Here is a 23,570-nt window from a genome sequence, read left to right as displayed (position 1 = left end):
CAATCTGTAGTGGATGAAAACTCAAGCCATCTCTAAACTAGTGTTTGTCACCCACCTACATTCTTTTCCTACCTCTGAGGACTTTACGATGAATAATAAATGTCTGTCTCAGGTACTCCTCTCTATTTTACAGATCCATTCCTTTTACTTAGCACCCTCTCTGCCCTGCTGTTATAAGGATCCCGCCCAGAAAGACTTAGAAAGCACACATAGGTACTAAGAAAAAGAGAGCAAGTGCCCAACCGGGACTTCCCCGGCAAGTAAAGCCTGCTGGCTTCAGTTTTGCTTCTACACCCAAGGTGTCTGGAATTGGAGACTTTTCGACGCATCCCACTGCAGACTTGGAAGCCTGAGGGAAAAAATTCCAGCCCTGAGGCAGGAGGCGCGGGGCGGAGAGGGGCAGGGACTCGGGGCGGGGTCGGACTGGAGAGCTGGGCGGGGTCGAAGGGCTGCCAGGGACTCTGCCTGAGACCCAGACCCCGGAGGAGGTTACACTCGGAGGCCTGGCCCCGCCCCTGGGGGTGGGCCCTTCGGGAGGGTGCGGCGGCTGGGGCGCGCGGGAGGCAGATTGCTTGAACCACTCGCGCGAGCCCGCTTTTCTCCCAGCACCGGACATGGCGGAGCATTACCGCTGCAGGAGCTATCGCTCCCGGGATTCCTGCCTATCTCCTTAAGCTTTCTCGCTTTTCGACCTCTGGAAAATTTCGCGTTCTTTTTGTCGCCTTGGCGAGGGGGACGGAACGACGAGCAAGGATGCGCTGAGAACCGTGAGGAAGCGCGTCCCCAGTGCTTCTCTGGGTCACGGCACCGGAGCCGAGCTGCTTCGGGTTGCCTCGACTTCCCTGCTGCTCGCCTGCCCCCCTCCGCCGCACTTGATGTGCAGAAAGAAGCTGGACACCATGATCTTAACACGTAAGCTAGACTTGTGCCTTGCCGTCAGGCCAGCCGCGGGAGCCAGCTGCAGAGGGGACCGGCCACGGAGGAAATGTCACCCCACCTTGTCAAGTCGGTGCCTGTCGTTCTGTGCTTTTCAAACACTTTTCTGAAGAAACTCGTGATCTAGTCTCCTGAGTGTCTTGGAGTGGAGGGGAGCAAGGGCTATAGTGTGGGGAGGAAGATTTTAATCTCGAGTAATGACCCCGGGCAACTCACTCCCTGGGGGCCGCCAGCTGGCGCGGCTGACGGGATCTGGAAGGGTTGTGGGGTTGTGGGCGGCTGCCCCTAATGAAGTGAAGCCCACTTAGACTTCCCGCTCCGGCGGGGGGCGCCATACCGGCTGATTTCCAACCCTCCCACCCCACACCGCACGCTGGTGGCCCTGCAGTTCTTATTCTAAATCCTGGGCAATGGCTTGTGATTCCGAGCCGCGCGGCTGAAGCCAGGGGTCTCTGGTGTGTTCGCGGCGCGCCTGGCTGCCTGTCTGTGCGCGTTTCCTTCGGGCACCTTTCCGGACCTTGTTCCTAGCGCTGTGCTGCTGTATGTCCTTCACTATACCAGCCCGAAGTCAGCATTGACTTACTATTTTGTGACAGACTGTAGTAACAAACTCTGGTGGCACATGGGAGTGTTCTTAAAAAACGGCTTGAAAGTAAACTCATTTAAAAAAATTAATTTTTCTTTCAATGCTCAGATATTTTAAACTGTGGGAAATAATTCAGTCAGAAAGTCTCGATTTGGTAACTGCCAGTCCCAGGAGAGTGCATGAGTGGTTCCTGCTAGAGAGGCTGCAGTTTTCCTTCTTGTGCTGTGGCATTTAATCAGGCTTCCTGAAATGCCCTATGGCGATGTCCACGCCCTTGGCTTCCGAGGCTTGCGGAGCAAGTCCTTGGGCCGGCGAAAGGAAGGAAGCACGCCTCCCAACCCGACTTTTTTCCCAAGGAGGGGACGGCCTCTTGGAACTCTGCCCCATTTTTGTCCCTGTCCCTACCTTCGACGTCACAGGCCAAGCCTTTGATCCTTCCAGGGAGCTACACCCGGAGGCTGCAAATCCACCCGCCGCGTGTAATTTTTTTTTTTTTTTTTGTCACCGCGCGCCTTTACCTCTCACAGTCCCTGGAGCCTGGGGCGTTAGAGCAGACCGGCGGATGAGGCCGGCGGGGTGAATCTTGGGTCTATGGTATGCTAACTGCGCGAGCCTGGGCAAGTGACACCACCTCTCTGTGCCTCTTTCTTCTTCATCTGCAGCATAGGGGTAATAACTGTATTTAGTGCGTGGGGAGATTGTGAAAATCAAATGGGCTAATACAAGTTAAGTGCTTTGTACAGTGTCTGTTACTGAGGCTCAACAAATACTCAGTTTATACTAATTTCTCTAGAAGGAAGCTCCTGTGTGATCATTGATCTGCATTGTGGAGAAGAACACTTTCCCTCTTCTTTCTTCTTTCAGTCCAACATAGTTAGCAAAGGTTCTTAGTTAGCAAGGTTCTTTCTCAGTATTCAGAGATTATTTCATCCAGGGTGGGTAAGGTGGAGGAATGCAGCATAGGCACAGCCATCCATTACAGAAAGATTCATGAGCGTGGCACGTATGACGCATTTGGATAGAAAAATCACAGCTCTGCATAAATCAGAATACCAAGTCTCAAATTACTTCCCCCCCCCCAAAAAAAAAAAAAACCGTTCTGTTTGCTGAGGGGATGAGGGAAAATAATAGCCCAGGAGACAGCAGAGTGCTGCATGTAAATCTATCAGCAGGTCCTAAGAGTGGATTAATTCAGCATCCATCTGGCCAGTAAGCTGGTCCTCAGCAGAGAGAATTTTCAGACTAAAGGTTTGGAATTACTATAATGGAAGCACCCAGTGCCACCTTGACTTGCAGACTGCAGCATATGGTTTTATGGGTGCCCAAAGTCAGCAGCCCTCTAAACAAAGTAGAGCCCAGAGCAGCGAGTGTCAAATGGATAGCAGATGTGTTTCTGAAGTTATTTCAAGACTTTTTCTGAGAAAATGTTGGCAATTACATACAGATACTAACTTTTATTGAAACATACCAGATTTACAGCGTGGCCTAAACCTGTGTGTGTTTTTTTTTTTCGTTAGTACTACTGCTCAGAGAGCTTAAAATGACACACAGCAGATTAACTTTCTGTACCAGCTGTTTTTAAACATTTGCTTTTGACAAAAATTGATTTTATTTTAATTTGAGCTGAGTGACACCTTACACCAAATAAGCTGAGAGTTCAAGAAAGGGGACTGTGACTAACTTGCTTTCCTAACTGCAGAAAAACAGTATATAGCCTCCGATTTAAATCTTCCGCTACAGTGAATGAAAAAAAGTGGTTTATGTGATTTACTTACATATTTCTTAACTTCGCAAGTGTAGATCTTTTGAGAAATGCCACTTGATGATGAAAGAGTGCAAGAGTTAAATAGTTAAGCAATTAACTATTGCTAATTGAAGTTTTAATACACTGGAGCAGTCAAAGGATTTTCTTGTGGTTCTGGAGACGTGAGAGGCAGATTGCCCTTTGGCCTAAAGACTGTGTGTGTGCTCTGTACTGTATGTATATAGTTCAAAGAGCAATGACCAAGTTTTGAGAGTTTTCTACATTAAAAGGGATATTTTTGTGCTTCTGAAAATATACCAATTAATAGATGATTAAACAAGTTGCTGTGAATAGAAAATGTACATATTTGTTTGTACATACTGGTTTGTAGAACCAGTATGGGGCTTATAGGGGATATGAGAGGCTCCAGTGAGATGCTTCCCATTCAGAGGCTTGGTGAGATTCCAGAAGGTGGTTTCAAATACAGAAATAAGTACGTGGATTTTCCAGAGAGTCCCCGTGATGCAATGTTTAAATGAGCATGGTATTTTTATGACTTAGGTAGATGAGTAAATATGCAGTTTGAAAATATTCAGGGAAGAGTGATTTGATCCAAAAGAATGAGGGCATCCGAAGTACAGTGGCTAAAGTGAATCAGACTTTTTTGAAGAGAGCCTTGTACTGGACAGGATGGTCCAGTATTGTAAACACAAGTTTCTCATGCTTAACTCTACTTCCTAGCAACAGGAAGAAGGAAATGAGGCCATGCACCAAAAAAAAAAAAAAAGACCCAGAAGGGCTCCAGACAATACTTGACCCACCCTTGCATTCACCCCATACAGCCAGAAAACTTGAAAAAGTAAAAATAACTTCAGATGTTTCCCCTTCCTCCCTGGATAGTGCCAAATCACTAAAGACTGAATTCTCGGTGCTTTAGAACTTTAGAGCAGTATTTGGCCCCATGATGTGACTGGCAAGCCTACAACATGCCAAGCCTGTTCTTGAGATTATTAAGAATTGGGAAGAAAAGGTGATCTTCATCTTTAATATTTTCACAGTTCCGTGATTTGAATTACATGAGTTTTGTTTCTGAAGAGTGTAACTTCTGAGGTTCTCTGAACGCTCATTTTATCAAGGTTCACCCCCAAAATATGTAGTTTGGAGTTGTGGGGCTAGAATGTGAAGGAATGATTTAAGACATAAAAATCTTAAGACATCATTTAAGGCATAAAAAGTTTTCCTTGCTGTGGTGGTCATGTTGAACCATAAGGCGTATCCTTACACTGTCCTAAAGACTGCAGCTCTAATTTCCTTGTTTCTATGGCTGTGAAATGAGGGAGAAAATGCTTTTTTGGAGCAGACAGCTTTCACAGTTGTCTGCATTTCTAACTCTGGTCAGCATATAAAGAGAAATATGGACATTTGAAGGTTATTTCTCTTTTAAAAAAGATACAGTGCACTAGGATTAAAAACGTTTTACAGGAATGGGTTGCTGGTTTGAGTGCAGCCATTGGTGATTTCCTTTTAACCTCAAATTAGTCAGAAATGTAAAAGGGATAGAAGTCCCAGGTGAGAGGGCTCTTCCTGTCTGTCTGCACTTTTCCTTTTGTGGGATGTGTGTTATTGTTAAGGATTATCATGATTAATGATAATGAGTAAGGGAGTCCTGCTGGGGTTCTTTAATTAGGTCTGCTCTATCTTAACATTTTTTCCACTACATATTCCCACCTTTCCATCATAATTGATGGCAGATTGGAGGAAAGCCTTGGGTATTGACTCTGTAAACTTGTGTAGTCTCTCACAAGCAACAGCCTTTTCTAGTCTGGATATTCCTTTTTAATATTCATTTTTTAAAATCCACAGACTTTTGGTAGCATTTTTATAATATCATAGAAGCTAAAATTTATTGAATAGGTTACACTCATTGTTACACTGAATCCTCACAGCAACCCCACAAAGTAGATATAATTATCCTCCTTTAAAAAAGAGGAATCCAAGGGTTGGGGGAGTTAAATATTTGGCTGGCAGAACCAGGATTTCAATAAGGTATGCATAGCTATAAATCCAATTTATAGAGATGTATTTAGCAGGAGTTAATTCGGTTTAGGGAACAATGTTTGGTATCCACATAGAGATTTGAAGTTTCTTTTCATTTTCCAAGGGTCCTGCAACCACAGGTCAAACCCACTGTCATCCAGTCGATTACGAATCAAAGTGACCCTATAGGACAAAATAGAACCGCCTCATAGGGTTTCCAAGGCTGTAAATCTTGATGAAAGCAGATTGTCTCACCTTTTTCCTATGGCGTAGCTAGTAGGTTCGAATCACTGACCTTTTGGTTAGCAGTTGAATGCTTTTAACACTGTGCCACAAGAGTTCCTTTAGGAAGGGTCTCTATGTGTCCCATCCAACTCTATGGCAGTGAGTTGTGAGTAGAGAGGGAGGTATAATGTTAGAGCCCAGAATTGACAAATTAGTGGTTTCTGCATCTAATTCCTGGGGACCTAGTGAATGGAGACTTAGACTTCTGTCTTTAACATTTGGAGCAGGGTGTAGGTAATCATTTTCTGAAAGTCTGGCATCTGTTGGCTCTACCAAACGTTTTCTTTGGTGAGAATATCTTAAAGTAATATTTCCAAGAGAAAAGTTTCTCCCAGATATCACTGAAACATTTTAAAGGAATCTTGAAAACGACTGTGATGAGGAAATAAAGTTCTTGGGCACTAAAAGATAGAATATGATACCTTGCCAAAGTTAAGCCAAAACGCAGTGGAAGTCAGCTTTTCATGATCAATCATCCTTGTTCTATTCTGCTACTATACTTCATTCCATAGTGGAAAGTATGCTCCCTTTCATGTCTACCCCTCCCCCACAAGGAGAAAATTAAAATCTAATTGCAGGCTGAGGTCAGTGAAGACAGAGTCCTCAGATGCCTTTGACACCTCCCATCCACATTTTGTTCTCTCCTCTGCCCCACCTTTGAGTGTCCTGTGGAGAGGACTGGAGGTCACTTCCTGGAGCTTGTCAGAAAGGCGCCTTCCTTCTCCTGCAGGAGTCTGTAGAGGATGTCTGAGGGACAAAAGTTTTCCACACCCTGAGGTTGTAGCATTTCCTAGACTCACAGAACTTAGAAAGCTGGAGAGGAAGAGACCTTAGGGGCAAAAAGGTCTTGTGTCCCATGCACTGGATTGCACTACAGCTATCCCCTTTGCCTTACTCAGGTGACAAAATAGATGGAAAATGTTTAAATTCTAAAATTTGTATTCATCTCTTGAGTCTGGAGAAACAGCAAGCCCATGAAGGATCCAGTCTGCACATAATTCCTTTTTTCAAATTGTAGCATGGAAAGTGGACTTTGAATAGTGCCTGTGCTTTTGTAAGTCGTGTAATGGGAAATTCCAGAGCTTTGCAAAGGCAGCCTGGAAAAACATTGCCTTTTCCCTACTGAGAGGCCCCTGAGATTTGGGGAAGTTCAGTGACTAGTCCAAGGCCATATGTGAGTTGAATGGAACTTCATATCCCTTTCAGCCAGCATGTGTAAATCAAATGGAGATAGCAACAGAAATGAAGATGTTAATGTGTTTGTAGGGAAAATGTATAGTTATAAAACTAGAAATGTTCCTAAATTAAATAAATGTACCTCAGTCAAATTTAACCATTAGTTTGTGTGTGTTTAAGGGCCAGTGTCACAAACAAATTTAATAGAAAGAATTCTTTAACTCACCTGGAAGACAGTTAAGTCTTTTTTTTTTTTTCTCTTGTACTTTTTGGTGTAAAACTGAGAAAGTCAAATTAAGCAGTGTTTCCTGTTTGTGATTAGACATAGGAGTGATTCCAAAAAAAACAGAAAACCAAACTCGGCTGTCGACTCGTATCCGACTCATAGGGACCCCTCCTTGGGTTTCCGAGGCGGTATCACTGCGGAAGTAGATTGCCCAACCTTCCTTCCGAGGAGTGGCTGGTGGGTTTGAACTGCCAGGCTTCTGGTTAGCAGTCAAATGCCTTAGGCACTACACCACCAGAGACAGCTTATCCACTTAACACTTGTACTTCCCCGTTTCTGTTTTCATTGGTCTTTGATAAAGCAACATGATATTCCATTAGTTTCTTGATTTTCTTTTTTCTCTTCATCAGAATAACTAAAATATGAGCGAGCAGTTTGTTTAGAATTGCTTGCTATTCTCTTTACTTTTAAAGTTTTTTTAGAACTATAATTTGCAGGAACTTTACTTTTCCTGTGTATTAAACCAAAAACCAAACCCACTGCCATTGAGTTGAATCCGACACATAGCAACCCCTCCTTGGTTTCCAAGGCAGTATCACTACGGAAATGGATTGCCCAACCTTCCTTCTGAGGAGTGGCTGGTGGGTTTGAACTGCAGCCTTCGGGGTAGCAGTCAAGTGCCTTAGGCACTACACTACCAGAGCTGAGATTTCTGTCACCAGAAATAACTGGATCAGCACAAGTCTAGAGTGTCTGATAAATTCATATCTCATCGGCTTAAATTAATGCAGGGCTGTAGCCTTACAGAGAAAAGCGTATATTTTGATGTGAACTACTTGCCTTTTCTTGGTTTGTGTGTAACAGTCCTTTGGAATCACTTATACTAGATGATCCCAAAGGGGGTTTCAACTGATTTAATTTCTTCTTGTAAAGTGTCACTTCATGTACATAATCCCAGGTATAGGCTTGCAGGGCGTGTCTCTCAAGATTACCTGCTTTTAAGGCAAAACCGTTTATTAAGTTGTCATCACATCACAGGGAAGAGTGGGTCCTTTTTTTCCCCCCTCTCCTTTTCATTTTATTTCTAGGAATATTCTTTTACAAGAAAGCAACATATCTGCTACTGATCCTCAGGCAGAAAAAGGTTGAGGGAGAACCACCCTCCCCCCTCAAACTTCCACTCCTTAAAAGTGGGAATATTAGCTCCTAGTTTGCACTTCATACCACTCTTCTTCCTTTGCTGTAGGACAGCTGACCTTTGCTTAACAAACACCTGTGCTTCCAGGTCTTCACTTTGCTCATTTTCCCTTTACTGCAAATCCCCTCTCCCACATCCAGTCTTACTTAGAAGACCATACCAAACCCCCTCTCACACATCCAGTCTAGGTACAAGACCATACCAAACCCAAAACCCACTACCATCCAGTGGATTCCACCTCATAGCAACACTGTAGGACAAAGTGGAACTGCCCCATAGGGTTTCCAAGGCTGAAACCTTACAGAAGCAGATTGCCACTTTCTTTTTTCCCCATAGAGTAGCTGGTGGATTTGAACGCAGATCTTTTGGCTAACAGGTGAACGTTTTAACTACTGCACCTCCAGGGCTCCATACAAGATCATCAAAACCACCAAACCCACTGCCAATGAGTAGATTATGACTCATAGGGACCCCCACTGGGTTTCTGAGGCCGTAGATCTTTATAGAAGTAGATTTCCCAGTCTTGCTTCCACAGGTGGGCAGTGGGTTTGAACCACCAACCTTCTGGTTAGCAGTCAGATGTCTTAGGCACTGTGCTACCAAAACCCCTACAAGATCATACAAAAATAATCCTTAACTCTCTGCCGTTGAGTCGATTCAACTCATAGTGACCCTTCCTTGGGTATCCAAGGCCCTCCTTAAATAAAGTATTCCTGGGCATTTTCCACCTGTCCTCCAGCAGGAAGGGACATCTGCCTCTCCCACCTCTAAATTCATATATGTCTTTCCTATGTGACTTCACATTCTCCCTTGTACTATACAGAGGTTCCTATCATTAGGAACTCTTAATTTACTTTCCTGTCTTTCTAAAACAAAGCTATATATGTATGCATGAGAATAGTTTTTTTCAAACTAGTCACTTGGGTAGGTAACAAAAAGCATTTTAAAAAACAGAATAGAAACTTTCAGTCAAAATGCAATCTGAAAAAAAAAAACCCACCATATGAGCCTAAGGCATTTGACTGCTAACCAGAAGGCTGGTGGTTCAAACCCACCAGCCACTCCTCAGAAGGAAGGTTGGGCAATCTACTTCCATAGTGCCATAGTGATACTGCCTTGGAAACCCAAGGAGGGCTTGCTATGAGTCAGGTTCGACTCAATGGCAGTGAGTATATGAATCGCAACAAGAAAACATAGAATATCAAAACACACAATATTGTAGTGTCATTTTGTGAAACTTGTGTCAGTTTTATATATATATATTTACACTTATACATGTATGTATTTATTTATTTTATATTTATACGTGTGTGTGTGTGTGTGTGTGTGTGTGTGTACCAGATTGCCATGTAAAATATATTTCTTACTGTGGATCTTGATCTGAAAAATTGGAAACTGCTTCAGTAGAACAAAAATCTTGTCATTGGCTTATTTATACAGAATAATCAAACCAAAAACCAAAATGCACTGCTGTTGAGTCAAATCCGACTCACAGTGATCCCTCTTTAGGTTTCCAAGGCAATATCATTATGGAAGTAGATTGCCCAACCTTCCTTCTGAGGAGTGACTGATGGGTTTGAACCTCCAGCCTTCTGGTTAGCAGTCAGATGCCTTAGGCACTAGGCCACCAGAGCTCCCATGAATAAATATGTAATATTTATTGAGCACCTAGTTTGTAACACATACTCCTCTAGGTGCTTGGGATAGCAAGTAAAATAGGAAAAGTCTGCCCTTGTGAAGCTTCAGGGGAGGTGACAGAAAGAAAACATAATAAATAATTGTATGGGGTGTTAAAAGGCCACTACTTGTCTGTCAGTTGTATTATGGTGGCTTGCATATTGCTCTGATGCTGGAAGCTATGCCGTCAGTGTTTCAGATACCAACAGGGTCATCTGTGGTGAACACGTTTCAGTGGAGCTTCCAAACCAAGACAGGAAGAAGGACTCGGTCATCTACTTCTAGAAAAAACCAGCCAGTGAAAACCTTACGAAGGGCAGCAGAGCATTGTCTGATACAGTGCCAGAAGATGGAGCCCGTCAGGTTGGAAGACACTCAGAATACAACCAGGGAAGAGCTGCCTCCTTAAAGTAGAGCTTTTGACACCTTCATTTGCTGATGCGGTAAAACTCAAAATGAGAAGAAACAGCTGCAAACATCCATTAATAATTGGAACATAGAATGTATGAAGAATGAATCTAAGAAAATTGCAAGTCATCAGAAATTAAATACAATACGGGAAGATTGATGTTCCAGTCATTAGCAAGCTGAAATAGACTGGTATTGGCCATTTTGAATAAGACAATCAAATAGTCTACTATACCAGGAATGACATCACATTCATCTTGAAAAAGAACATTTCAAGATCTGTTATGATGTACAGTGCTGTCAGTGATAGGATAACATCCATATACTTACAAGGAAGACCAGTTAATAAGACTATTCAGATTTACATACCAACCACTAATGCCAATGGTGAAGAAATAGAAAATTTTTACCAACTTTGCTGTTTGAAACTGATCAAATGTGCATTCAGTGCATTCATAATCACTGATGGTTGGAAACAAATAAGGATAGATAGTTGGAAAATATGGCCTTGGAATGGAAATGACACCAGATATCATGATAGAATTTTGTAAGACTAACAACTTATTCGTTGCAAATACCTTTTTTCAACAGCATAAACAGTGACTATACATGTGGACCTTGCAAATCAGCTATATTTGTGGGAAGAGACAATGGACATTTTTCAGTCACCACAAGGCTAGGGGCCAAATGTAGAACTTATTCATATGCAAGTTCAAATTGAAGCTGAAGAAAATTTAAACAAGTCCATGTGACCCAAAGTATGACCTTGAGTGTAAATTCCACCTGAATTTAGAGACTACTTCAAGAATACATTTGACACACTGAACATGAATGACCAAAGACAAGGAGTTGTGGGATGGTGCCAAGGACATCACAAATGAAGAAAGCAAACATTAAAAAGACAGGAAAGGAAGAAAAGTCCAAAATGAATGTCAAAAGAGACCCTGAAACTTGCTCTTGAATGAAGAGTAAGCTAGAGCAAATGGAAGAAATGACTCAATAGCAGTGTGTTTGGGTTTTTGGTTTTGGTACTAGAATATAACTAAAAATGGATTTGGGTCAGCTACTGTTAGGCCAAAGGGCCTTAAAAACTGAATTAGTGTTCACTGGTCTTACCTCCCAGAAGTGTAAGGAAACTGACCCTTTGTACCTGGTATCTTTCAGAATATGCATAGCAGATGTTTGATTTTTTTTTAGGCACCTGTGTGTAGAAAGACTGCTAGTTACTGGTCAAAATCTTTGCTGTAAGTAGATAACATCAGATTATAACTAGAGGCTAATTTTGCCATCGTGTGGGCTCAGACTCTTGGCAATCTTGTGTATAATAGAGCAAAGTGCTGCTCTGTCCTGTATCCCCCTATGATCACCGTGATGCTTGAGTCCATTGTTGCCTTCCAATTTAGGAGTCTCATCTTCTAGCACTATATCAGACAGTATTCTTTTGTGATCCATACAGTTTCTATTGGCTAATTTTCAGAAGTAGATCTCCAGGCCTTTCTTCTTTGCCTTAGTCTGGAAGTGCCACTGAAACCTGCTCACCATAAGCAATCCTACTGGTATTTGAAACACCAGTAGCATAGCATCCTGCATTATAACAATACTCCAGCCACCACAGTACAACACCACGAACTGGCAGGCAGATGATAGTAGATAACATTCTAAAACCAAACCAAACCCACTGCCATTGAGCCGATTCCAACTCATAGTGACCCCCATTTGGTTTCCGAGGTGGTAAATCTTTACAGAAGTAGATTGCCCAGTCTTGCTTCCATGGAGTGACTGGTGGGTTTGAACCACCATTTTTCTGGTTAGCAGTCAGATATGCCTTAGTCACTGTGCTACCAGAGCTACTTTAGATAACGTTGTTGTTGTTGTTGTTATGTGCCCTCGAGTTGGACCTGACTCATAGTGACCCCTCCTTGGGTTTCCAAGGCCGTATCATTACAGAAGTGGATTGCCCAACCTTCCTTCCAAGGAGTGGCTGGTGGGTTTGAACCACCAGCCTTCTAGTTAGCAGTCAAGTGCCTTAGGCACTATGCTACCAGGACTCTTTTAGATAACATAAGAGTTTTAATAAATATTAATAACTGTGTTTTGCTATCTGACTTGTCTTTAAGAGCAGTATATGTTTAAAAGCAAAAAGGAAGTCATACTTCTTAGCCTGCCATTAAAGAAGAGAAAATGTTAATGGATTCTTTTTTACACAGGTAAATTAAGATACAGTCATTGCTCCCAAGAGCCTTATAGTAGGTGCTTCTCACCCACACTGGGTAGAGTGGGGGCAGAAAGCCTTACTAGCGGTGAGAAGTTAGCAGAAAGAAGAAGAGGGAAGTAGAAGGAAGAAGAAGAAGAGAACACGGGTTAAGGGCTTGAGGTGTAAGAGAGCATAGTGCATCCCGGAAAGTCTAAAGTAGTTTAGTAAGATTAGAGCAAAACTTTCATTCCAAAACCTGAATGTTGTGGCTCAGGTCAGATTATGAAGGTTGTGGGTCGTGCTGTGGAATTTGGATTGTATTTGAAAGGTGGTGGAGAGTCACTAAAGAATTAAATAAGTATTTCATAAAAGCCAGTCCAGGGACTCAGGAATCCTCTGGATTAGGATAGAGTTCTTTTGGGTAGTGAAGGGTAAGGCTTAAATCAGAGTTCAGTTGGGAGGTGGTTGTGATAATCCAAGGCAGAAAGAGTCTGGGACAAGGGAATAAGATGCTCTCTGGCTCAGTGGATCTCAATCCTGGCTAGCCTTAAATTTACTTACAGAGCTTTTTTGAAAAATATGCTGACCAGGCCCCCCTTAGAGTAAATCAGAATATCTGGGAGTGGGATTTGTCATTGGTCTTTTAGGTAGTTCCCCAAGGCAAGCTCCAGTCTGCATCCAAGGTTGAGAGCCACTAAGATAGCTCTCCCTTTGCTACAAGTCCTTGAGGCCTCTCCACGTGACCTGCCTGGTGAAACCCACAGCAGCAATCCTGTCTGTCTAGCTTCATCTAAGCCAAAAACCAAACCCACTGCCATCACGTCAATTCTGACTCATAGTGACCCCCCATTGGGATTCTGAGGCAGTAAATCTTTATGGAAGTAGTTTGTCCCGCCTTCTTTCCACAGAGTGGCTGGTGGGTTTGAACCACCAACTTTTTGGTTAGCAGTCAGATGCCTTAGGCACTGTGCCATGGGAGCTCCTTGTCTACTTGCATAGCAGTCCTGTAAAATTGACCACTTTGAAGTAGTCAAGAGATTGGTGAGCAGAACAGGCCTTACCATTAGAAGGAATCCATGTGATGAAAAGGGAGTCTTGGTTTAAATCAGAAAGCCCTGCCTGCCTTCACGTAGCTAATGTGGCTCTGTAGCTATAAAAGCATCTATTTTTCCTTGACTCTTTGTCCACAAGTCAGCCATACTTCTGATAACCTGTGGGATCTGGAAAGTCCTTGAATTTTCTTGTTTCTCTAATTCCTTGCACTTGAATTGAATCTTGATTTTTTGACAGCACCTCACCAGAGAAGGAAAACAGTCTGAGAGGGCCCTTTGTGATGCAGAGCAGACCCTAGAAGGAAGGAATCACACCCTGCTTAGGGCCCAGTTACTGTTGCTCAACTGGCTGAGATCAGCAGAAGTCACCAGAATGATGACGGGGTTGGGAATTTCTGTTTAACTCACTGTTGAGGGGTGAGCGGTAAGGGGAAGATAGGGTCATCCCCTTATACCAGGAAATATGCAACTATAGCCTAATCATTCTCAGCCATATACAAAAGGATAGCTGGGACCTCATTCATTTCAGGGTGCACAAGTGCTTTGTAGAACAACTAAAGACTAAAACTCTTTCCAATAAAATTTCCTGTTTCCTCCTTAACACATTTGCCGGTTCTTGCTTAGAGAAAACCCAGGAATAACAACAGTTCCATTGTATTTTCATTGAATCTGGAGTCTGATGACATTTTTACCTGATAGGGAATGGTTTATAGAAATTGCCCTCATAGTTTTCACACTACCATCCACACATGTTGTTGTTGTTTTGTGCCGTCGAGTAGAACCCGGCCCATAGCGAACCTCTCCTTGGGTTGCTGAGGCAGTATCACTACGGAAGTAGATTGCCCAGCCTTCCTTCCAAGGAGTGGTTGGTGGGTTTGAACCGCCAGCCTTCTGGTTAGCAGTCAAGTGCCTTAGGCACTATGCTACCAGGCCTTATAAATATTATACACTCAATAGAAATTAACCATGTATAGAATTGTCAAGAGGCATCTGGGAAGACTGCATAGAGGTGGCAGCATTGGGGTAGGCCTTGAAGGGTGACTAAAAATTGACCTGAGTGGGTGGGAGGGCATTTAAGGCCAGGGAGATCTCAGGTAGAAGGAAGTCACAATGGTATGTGAGAAAATGAGCACCAAGTTTACTTTGGCTGGGATGTAAAGGGAGCTGAAAAGTTGGATATCAAGCAGACAAACTTGAAAACCACATAGAGGTGTTCAGACTTGATTTTCTAGGTAGTGAAACTTCTGTGAAGTTTGTGAGGGAGAAATAAGATCAAAGCTGTGCTTTACAGAGTTTGATGAGCTAGGATTGGCTGATGGATTCCCTGAAGAGAGAGACAATGCTGGAGACCTGGAGTTTTAGTTATGCAACAAGAGAGAAAGCAGTGGCATGAATCAGTGGTAAAACCAGAAATAATATTCCCTACTTGGATGTAGGCATAGGTTTTTATTCACTGTTAAATGAAATTAAGATACTGATGTTTCAAAAAAACACGGTACCTATATTGGATTTTTAAGGAGCCTGTTGGCTATGGCTCAGGCATTGAACTCCTAACCAAAAGATCGGTGGTTTAAACCCACTGGCTGTTCTGAGGGAAAAAGATGAGGCAGTCTGATTCCATAAAGATTTACAGCCTTGGAAACCCTATGGGGGTTGCTATGAGTCAGAATAGACTCAATGGCAGTGAGTTATATTGGATCGCTAGCATATTCTCTTGGTCTGTTGATAACTGGAAATGCATGAAAATGAGACCAACAAGTACTCCTGTTTTTCAAAAATTAGTGATAACTTTTGTACAGTTTCTAACTCTGATTTTTACTGAAACAGGATTGATTTTTCATTTGTTATGTTGCCAAGTTTTCATTGAATAGACATTATTTTTATGTAAAATAGATACATGCTTCTGCTTCTTCATTTACCATGGTTTCAAATCTAAAAGAAAGGCAGAAAGAGTAAAAGTATTAGATCTTTACAGTTCTTGAAAGTATGACTTTTTATAGTTATAAGCCTTCAATTAGATTATCTGCTAACGAAAGAAACTTTCAGCTGTTTGTATGTCTTTCCAACCAAGTGGTCCTAGGAAGAGCGACTATTTGGACACATATTTTTAGATCAATTTTTGGTTGTTTTAGGGCATTTTATTTGCTTACTGGTGAAAAAATGGACAATAAGAACATGACAATAGTCATATTTGTGTGTTCCTCAAATCACACGTAAGTAATATATGTGAAATACTTTATAATTTATAAAGTATCATAAATAGGAGCCCTAGTGGTGTAGTGCCTAAGGCAATTGACTACTAACCAGAAGGCGGTTCAAACCCACCAGCCACTCCTCAGAAGGAAGGTTGGGCAATCTATTTCCATAGTGATGTTGTTGTTTTTGTTGTTATGTGCCGTCCAGTTGGACCCAACTCATAGCGACCCCTCCTTGGGTTGCTGAGGCAGTATCACTATGGAAGTAGATTGCCCAACCTTCCTTCCAAGGAGTGGCTGGTGGGTTTGAACCTCCAGCCTTCTGGTTAGCAGTCAAGTGCCTTAGGCACTGCACTACCAGAGCTCCCTTACTGCCTCAGAAACCCAAGAGGCGTTGCTATGAGTAGGAGCCCACTCCATGGCAGTGTGTTGCATTGTTGTTGCGTTATCATTATAAATGAAAGTTTTTAGAAAAATAATATCTTACATCTTTCATGCCTCTTGGCATAAAATCATTTTAATTAAGAAATTCAGAAACATGCTATAAGTAAGTGGCAAGATTTCTGGTGAATTGTGTTTAGTTTAACCTTTTGTATGTATGCTGACCTGGTGTCGTGTCTAAATATAGTAAAACTGGGCAAGCATTAAGAATTTCTAACTACTAGCCAAGAAAACCCTGTGCAGCAGTTCTACTCTGTCTGTAACATGTGAGGTCTTCAGGAGTCGGTGACTGACTCAAATGCAGCTAACAACAGCCACTGGTGAAATAAAATATTAAGCAAATACATTTTAACAATCAATTTTTTCAGTGGCTAACAATCTGTTCAAGGAAAATAACTCATTTCTTCTATATAGAAGTTAGTTAAACTATTTTTAAAAAAAACATTTAGCCATTTTTCTTTCCATCACTCTTTTTCGTGGGAAAAGGGCCCTGAAGTACAGAAAAATAATTTCCCCATTCTTTTATGTTTTTCCATCAATATGATTTCTAGAAAATATAAGTTGTTTTTTGGTTAAAGCATTCAGCTGCTAACCAGAAAGTCAGTTCCAACATGGCATCCGCTCTATGGGAGAAAGATAAGGCAGTCTGTTTCCTTAAAGATTTCATCTTGGAAACCCTATAGGGCAGTTCCACTCTGTCCTAAGTGGTTGTTATGAGTTGGAATCAACTGTACAGCATTGGGTTTGGGTTTTATTTTGGGGGGTATGCTCAATAAGGACTTTAACAATCCTACTTGCTTTAATGAATTTATTACTAGACAAAAGTAAGATGTCTCTGTCCACTGTTACCGAGTTGATTGCAATTCAGAGTGACCCTATAAGATAGAGTAGAACTACCCCACAGGGTTTTGAAGTCTGTAAATTTTTATAGAAGCAGATTGCCTCATCTTCTTCCTGTGGAGTGGGTGATGGGTTCGAACCATTGACCTTTTGGTTAGTAGCTGATTGACTATCCGTTTCACATCTGGCTCAGTGGAGATGCTTAATAAAGATTTGAATCTGGAATAAATTAAGCAATGTTGAGACATTTAGAAACGAGTGAAAAGCCTTACATAACCAAGTACTCATGGCCTGAGGAAGACGGAAAGAAGAGTTGAAAGGAATATTCTTTGTGCCAAGAGAGAAACTAATTAATGTGCCCAAGACCTCCTCTGTGAGTCGATTTTAACAGGATTGTAAATCTGTGCTTGAGTGAGTTTTTACACAGAGTGTGAGTTGCTCTTGGCCTTTCTGTTTATCAATACTGTTTACAAGATGTTAAACTACAGGGTAGTAGAAGCTTTATTATGCATTTCAGTCTGCCAAGATTGTGGAGTCTATTGACTTCACGCCCTCTTCTTTGACAGCCTGGCCTCATTCATTACTACTGTGTTAATAATAATCCTTGTACCAAAAGGCACATCACTGTAGTATCAGGGGGGTTCTATGTGTATCATGTTGGGAATTAGAAGGTCTGTTACTTTGTTCAGTTGAGTTCTGGGTATCAGAAAACATGCTTGGTGGCCTTCTGTTTCAGTGAAAAATGAACCAAGTTAGGGCAGCCAGGCTTAAAATGACTTATTTGGTCTCTCTTCAACTTTTTCATTACCATAAACCTTACTTTCGTAATCATTTCTTACCAGAGCACAGAGCCATACGGAGTACTTCACAGCTAGGACTCCATCTTTGTTGTTGTGTTGTTTGTTTCTTTAAAGAATGATGCATAATTATATGCATAGAAAAAAAGATTAAGAAGATGCAGAGAAATATAATTTTTTTTCCTCATCTATATTTTCTATGGGAGCTCTGGTAGCATAGTGCCTAAGGCACTTGACCACTAACCAGAAGGCTGGCGGTTCAAATCCACCAGCCACTCCTCAGAAGGAAGGTAGGCAATCTACTGTAGTGATATTGCCTCAGAAACTCAAGGAGAGGTCACTATGAGTTGGATCCGACTCAATGGCACATAACAACACAACAACAAATATTTTCTACAGAGATTGTGTTTTGCTGGTATAATAAAATCAAAGTTCATTTCAAAAAGAGAAGCTTGCTAAAATAATCATGGCTAAAAATTTTGTCTTTTTTCTGTTTTATTCTAGAAATTGAAGCCAAGGAAGCTTGTGATTGGCTACGGGCAACAGGTTTTCCTCAGTATGCACAGCTTTATGAAGGTGAGTCAGAAGCACTGTTTTGTTTTGTCTTAATTTATTGGTATAATCATAATCCTTGGTTCATAATTATCACTAATCTATTACATATTTTAGATATCTGATTTATTTAAATATTTTATTTTTAAATTAACATACTAAACACTTGTGACCCCACCACAAAAACAAAAGCTAGGACCTTGATAACAACACACCTTGGTGATCTCCCATTCTGTCCCTCTGCCTCTGCTACCTCCTACCCAGACAAGCCATCATCCTGAATACTGTTTATCTTTTTTTTTACTATTCTTTCTGTATAATTTTATTACATTTAACACACATACACTCATATATATATATATATATATACACGCATATATGTATGTATATGTGTGTGTTTACATACACATATGTATATATGTGTTTATATATATATATATTTATTTTTACCTTTATAAAAGAATATTGTACTGTATGTAATCTTTGGGGATTTAACTTGTAAATGTATTGTTATATTGTTAAGATTCTTCTGTACTGTGTCCCTGTAGTTCATTTAATGATCCACAGTTTATTCATCCACATTCTGATTCATGGGCATTTTGGCTTTTTCTAGGTTTTGCAAATTACAGTCTGTGCTATTATGAACATTCTCATATCTATTTTCTGTGGTACATGTGCAATAATTTATCTTATGTGTGTAACTAGGAGAGGAATTTCTACTGGGTTATAGAGAATGTGTTATGGAGAATGATAAATCTGTCTTGGAAGAAATATAGCCAAAATGTTCATTAGAAAGTAAGGATGGCACGACGAGGTCTCAAGTACTTTGGACATGTTATCAGGAGAGACCAGTCCCTGGAGAAGGACATCATGCTTAGTAAAGTAGAGGGTCAGCAAAAAAGAGGAAGACCCACAACCAGATGGGTTAATACAGTGGCTGCAATGTGTTTAAACATAGTAACAGTTGGGAAGATGGTGCAGGACTGGGCAGTGTTTCATTCTCTTACAAATAGGGTCACTATGAGTCAGAACCAACTTGGCAGCATCTAACAACAGAGAATGTGTATGTTCATTTCTATAATGCAGACTTTTAGAACGTGTTTGTAACAATTTTCTTTTCTACCAGTAATATGGGAGCTCTGGTGGCATACTAGGAGCTCTGGTGGCATAGTGCCTAAGGCATTTTACTGTTAAACCAGAAGGCTGATGGTTCAAACCCACCAGCCACTCCTCGGAACTCTGGGCAATCTACTTCCATAGTTATACTGCCTCGGAAACCCAAGGAGGGGTCGCTATGAGTCTAATTGACTAGATAGCAGTGAGTTTGGTATTTGGACCAGTTATATGTAAAGATCCTATCCATCTCCTTGTAACACTTGATATTATCAGACTTTCTAATTTTTGCCAATAAAATGGATATAAAATGATATTGTACTGATTTTGTCTTCAGTTTCCCTGATCATTAAGTGATAAGGAATATTTCTTAGATGTGTTTACTCTTCTATAAAATTCATATTACCCATTTTTCTCTTGATGGTGCTTTTTTTGATTTGTAAGAGCTCTTTGTTCTAATTACTAATCGTTTATAAGTCATCTGTTGCAGATACTTTCCCTAGTTTATAATTTGGCTTTTCTGTTTTTAGATTTTTTTTTTTATCAGAGTAAAAATATGTATTACAAACCATTTGCCAATTCGGCACTTTTTGCAGGTACTATTCAGTAGCATTGATTAGTTTATTATGTTGTACAACCATCATCACTATACATTTCTAAATTTTTACATCACCTTTAACAGAAATTCAGTGCTCCTAACCTATGATTTCTTACCTCCTCCCTCCCACTCCTAGTAACCAAAAAAACCCCAAACCAAACTCAAGGCTGTCAAGTCAGTCCCGACTAATAGACTCCTCCTTGTGTTCCAAGGTGGTGTCTCTACAGAAGTAGATTGCCCCATCTTCCTTCCAAGGAGTGGCTGGTGGGTTTGAACCAGCAGCCTTCTGCGTAGCAGTGAAATGCCTTGTTGTTGTTACATGCCCTCAAGTCGGACCTGACTCATAGCGACCCCTCCTTGGGTTTCCAAGGCAGTATCACTACGGAAGTAGATCACTCCTTCCGAGGAGTGTCTGGTGAGTTTGAACCGCCAGCCTTCTGGTTAGCAGTTAAGTGCCTTAGGCACTATGCTACCAGAGCTCCTTAGGCACTAGTTTATACATTTGCCTATTTTATATAAGTGGGATTATACAATATTTGTCCTTTTGTGACTGACTTATTTACTCTGTATAATGTCTTCAGGGTTCATCTATGTTGTAGCATAGTCAGTACTTCATTTCTCCTTATAGCTGAGTAATATTCCATTGTATGTATGTATTAGGATCTCTGATGGTGTAGTACCTAAGGCATTTGACTACTAACCAGAAGGCTGGTGGCAAAAAACCAAACCAATTGCTGTCATGTTGAACCTAGACTTAACAGTGATCCTACAGGACACAGTAGAACTGCATCTTAGAGTGTCTGAGGCTGTAAATCTTTACAGAAGCAGACTGCCACATCTTTCTCCTACAGAGTGGCTCATGGGTTTGAACCATCAACCTTTTGTTTAGCAGCCAGGCACTTCACTACTGTGCCACCAGGGCTTCTCATGTATATACTATGTTTTTTTAATCCGTTCATCTGTTGATCAGCATTTAGGTTGTTTCCACCTTTTCACGTTTTGAATAGTTCTTCAATGAATATTGGTATGTGCAATTTTTGTGTACTCTCCTGCTTTCAGTTCTTTTGGGTATATATATACCTAAAATTGGAATTTGTGGGTCATAGGAGAGTTGCCTGTTTATAATATTTTGAGGAATTGTCAGACTTTTGTGTAGCAGCTGCACCATTTACATTACCACACGCAATGGATGAGGTTTACCATTTCTCCATATCGTCATCACACCGGTTTTTTTTTTTCAATATCCATTCTGTGCTTTCTGCCTTTTGATTAGAGCATTTAATCCATTTACATTGAAAATAATTACCAATAATGAAGGACTTCTGCCATTTCATTTTTTGTTTTTCTGTGTGTCTTTACACCTTTGTACCTTATTTCCTCCATTACTGCCAACATTTGTGTTTTATTGTTTTTTTTGTAGTGAACCATTTTGATTCCCTTCTTTTTTTGTGAATATATTTTTAGATATTTTCCTTTTGATTCCCATGATAATTACATTTAACATCTTACATTTATGATATCCTGGCTTAAATTGGTACCTAACTTAACTTCAGTAACATACAAAGACTCTATTCTTATAATGCTCAACCCTCCATTTTTGTTGTTGTTACCACCTATTGCATCTTTATATTTCACATGCTCTGTAATATAAATTTATACTTGTTTTTTTTTAAATGCATATACTGTTGAAAGACATGAAGAACATAACAACTAGACTTACCAGTCAAAAATACTTTAAGTTTGCCTTTATACTTGCCCATGAAATTACCTTTAAAGAAGTTTGTTGTTTTTTTTTCCCTCTGTATGGTGTCAAGTCCTTTCCTTCCCAAATGAATGACACCCTTTAACATTTCTTATAGGGTATGTCTCTCTTAGATTTTGTTTATCTCAAATGTCTTAGCTTTGCACTCATTCTGGAAGGACAGTTTTGCCAGATATAGTAATCTATATTCTTGGTTAACAGTTCTTTTCTTTCAGCATTTTAAATAAGTCGTTCCACTGCCTTCTGGCCTCAGAGTTTTTGAGGAGAAATCGACACCTAATCTTACAAGGGAATCCTTTGTATATGAAAATTCACTTCTCCTTTGCTGGTTTCAGGATTCTTTCTCTTTAGTTTTTAAAAGCTTGATCATATTATTTCTCAGTGTGAATCTCTTTGGATTTTTCCTACTTCGGGTTCATTGAGTTTCTTGGATTTGTAGATTTCTGTCCTTTCTCATATTTGGGAAGTTTTTGGCCATTGTTTCTTCAAATGATGTTCCTTTCTGTCTCTTTCTCTTCCCTTTTTGGGATTCACATGATGCATATGTTAGTTCATTTGATGGTATTTCAAATTTTACTAGGCTACATACACAACTATCTTGCGCTTACTCTCTTATTGCTCCGCAGATTCTGTATTTTGATTTCCTTATCCTCTAGATTCTTTCTTCTGCCAGTTTAAATCTGCTATTAAATCCTTCCAACAACAAGTTTTTATTTCATTTATTTTATCTTTCCATGTCAGTATTTCTGTTTTGTTTCTTCCTATTGTGTCTATATTTCTCGATAGGGTAACTATGAGTTGGCATCAACTCAGTGACAGTGGGTTGGTTTACTTATCTGTATTGATAAGTAAATACTTATTTTGCTCATGCATCATTTCCCTAAGTTCTTTTAGATCTTTGACCATATTTTCCTTTAGTTCTCTGTGCTTGTTTAATATTTCTGTACTCTTTTCTTTCAGTCTGTTCACGATCTAATTTCCATAGAGACCATTTCTCTTTCTTCATCATTTTCAATTTTTTTTATGTGTGTGTGCCCTGTGATCTTTTTGTTGAAGATGGCATGTTGGAATTTTGTAAAGTATTAGCTTTCTCAATTCCCTCTCTACACGTTGCTTTTCAATAACACTGATGTCTCCAAGAAACCCTTAGATGGGCATGGGTTTCAGAGTTTGCTTACTCTTCCCTCCCTGTTCTGTGAAGGCTTTGATTCTGGCCAGACCAAGGGTTCAGTCTTTCAGGTTGCCTCTAGACCAATCAGAATATATACCCTGAACAGTCCACAATCAAGATCTGTCTTATTTACTTCAGAATCAGAGATTGAGGCCCTTCCCAGACAGCAGAGCTATGCATTAGCAATGGATATGCCCAGAGAAGACGACTGGGGACACTGGAAAAAGATATTTTCCTACTCCTTAAGATGTATCAGTATCTTGCTTGAGATTGTGCCTCCTTATTGTTGTCACTTGTCCATCTTTTCAGAGCACTCACAAGGCAAATTATACACTTCAAGTTGTTTTTCTTGGTGTTCATGTGGGGAAGATTGAGATCTGAGACCTTCTGATGCCACCATCTTCTCAGCATTTGCCTAGGTAGTTTTTTGATGAATATTATTTTTTTCTGTGGCATATAATTTTCAATTGATAAAAGTAGATCTTTGAAGGTGGGGACCAGGTTTGCTGGTCCAATAGAGCCTGGTGTAACCACTGAGACTATGGCCCCTAGTTGCCCTTCAGGTCTGGAATTGAACCCACA

General features: G+C 40.7%; 1 protein-coding gene across 1 annotated transcript in view; it reads left to right on the top strand.

The window, feature by feature from the left end:
* Positions 1–23,570, top strand: part of DLC1 (DLC1 Rho GTPase activating protein) — a 606,782-nt gene that overhangs the window by 551,925 nt on the left and 31,287 nt on the right. Inside the window, exon 5 of the mRNA XM_007948875.2 lies at positions 18,297–18,368. Within this exon, the coding sequence (XP_007947066.1) occupies positions 18,297–18,368 (72 nt within the window). The remainder of the gene's footprint in view (positions 1–18,296; positions 18,369–23,570) is intronic.

The sequence above is a fragment of the Orycteropus afer genome, unplaced genomic scaffold (assembly GCF_000298275.1).
Source record: "Orycteropus afer afer isolate SDZICR_OR568_19922 unplaced genomic scaffold, OryAfe1.0 scaffold00230, whole genome shotgun sequence".
Lineage (NCBI taxonomy): Eukaryota > Metazoa > Chordata > Mammalia > Tubulidentata > Orycteropodidae > Orycteropus > Orycteropus afer.
Note: the sequence above shows the minus strand (reverse complement) of the source record. Positions and strands in the feature narration are given on the sequence as shown.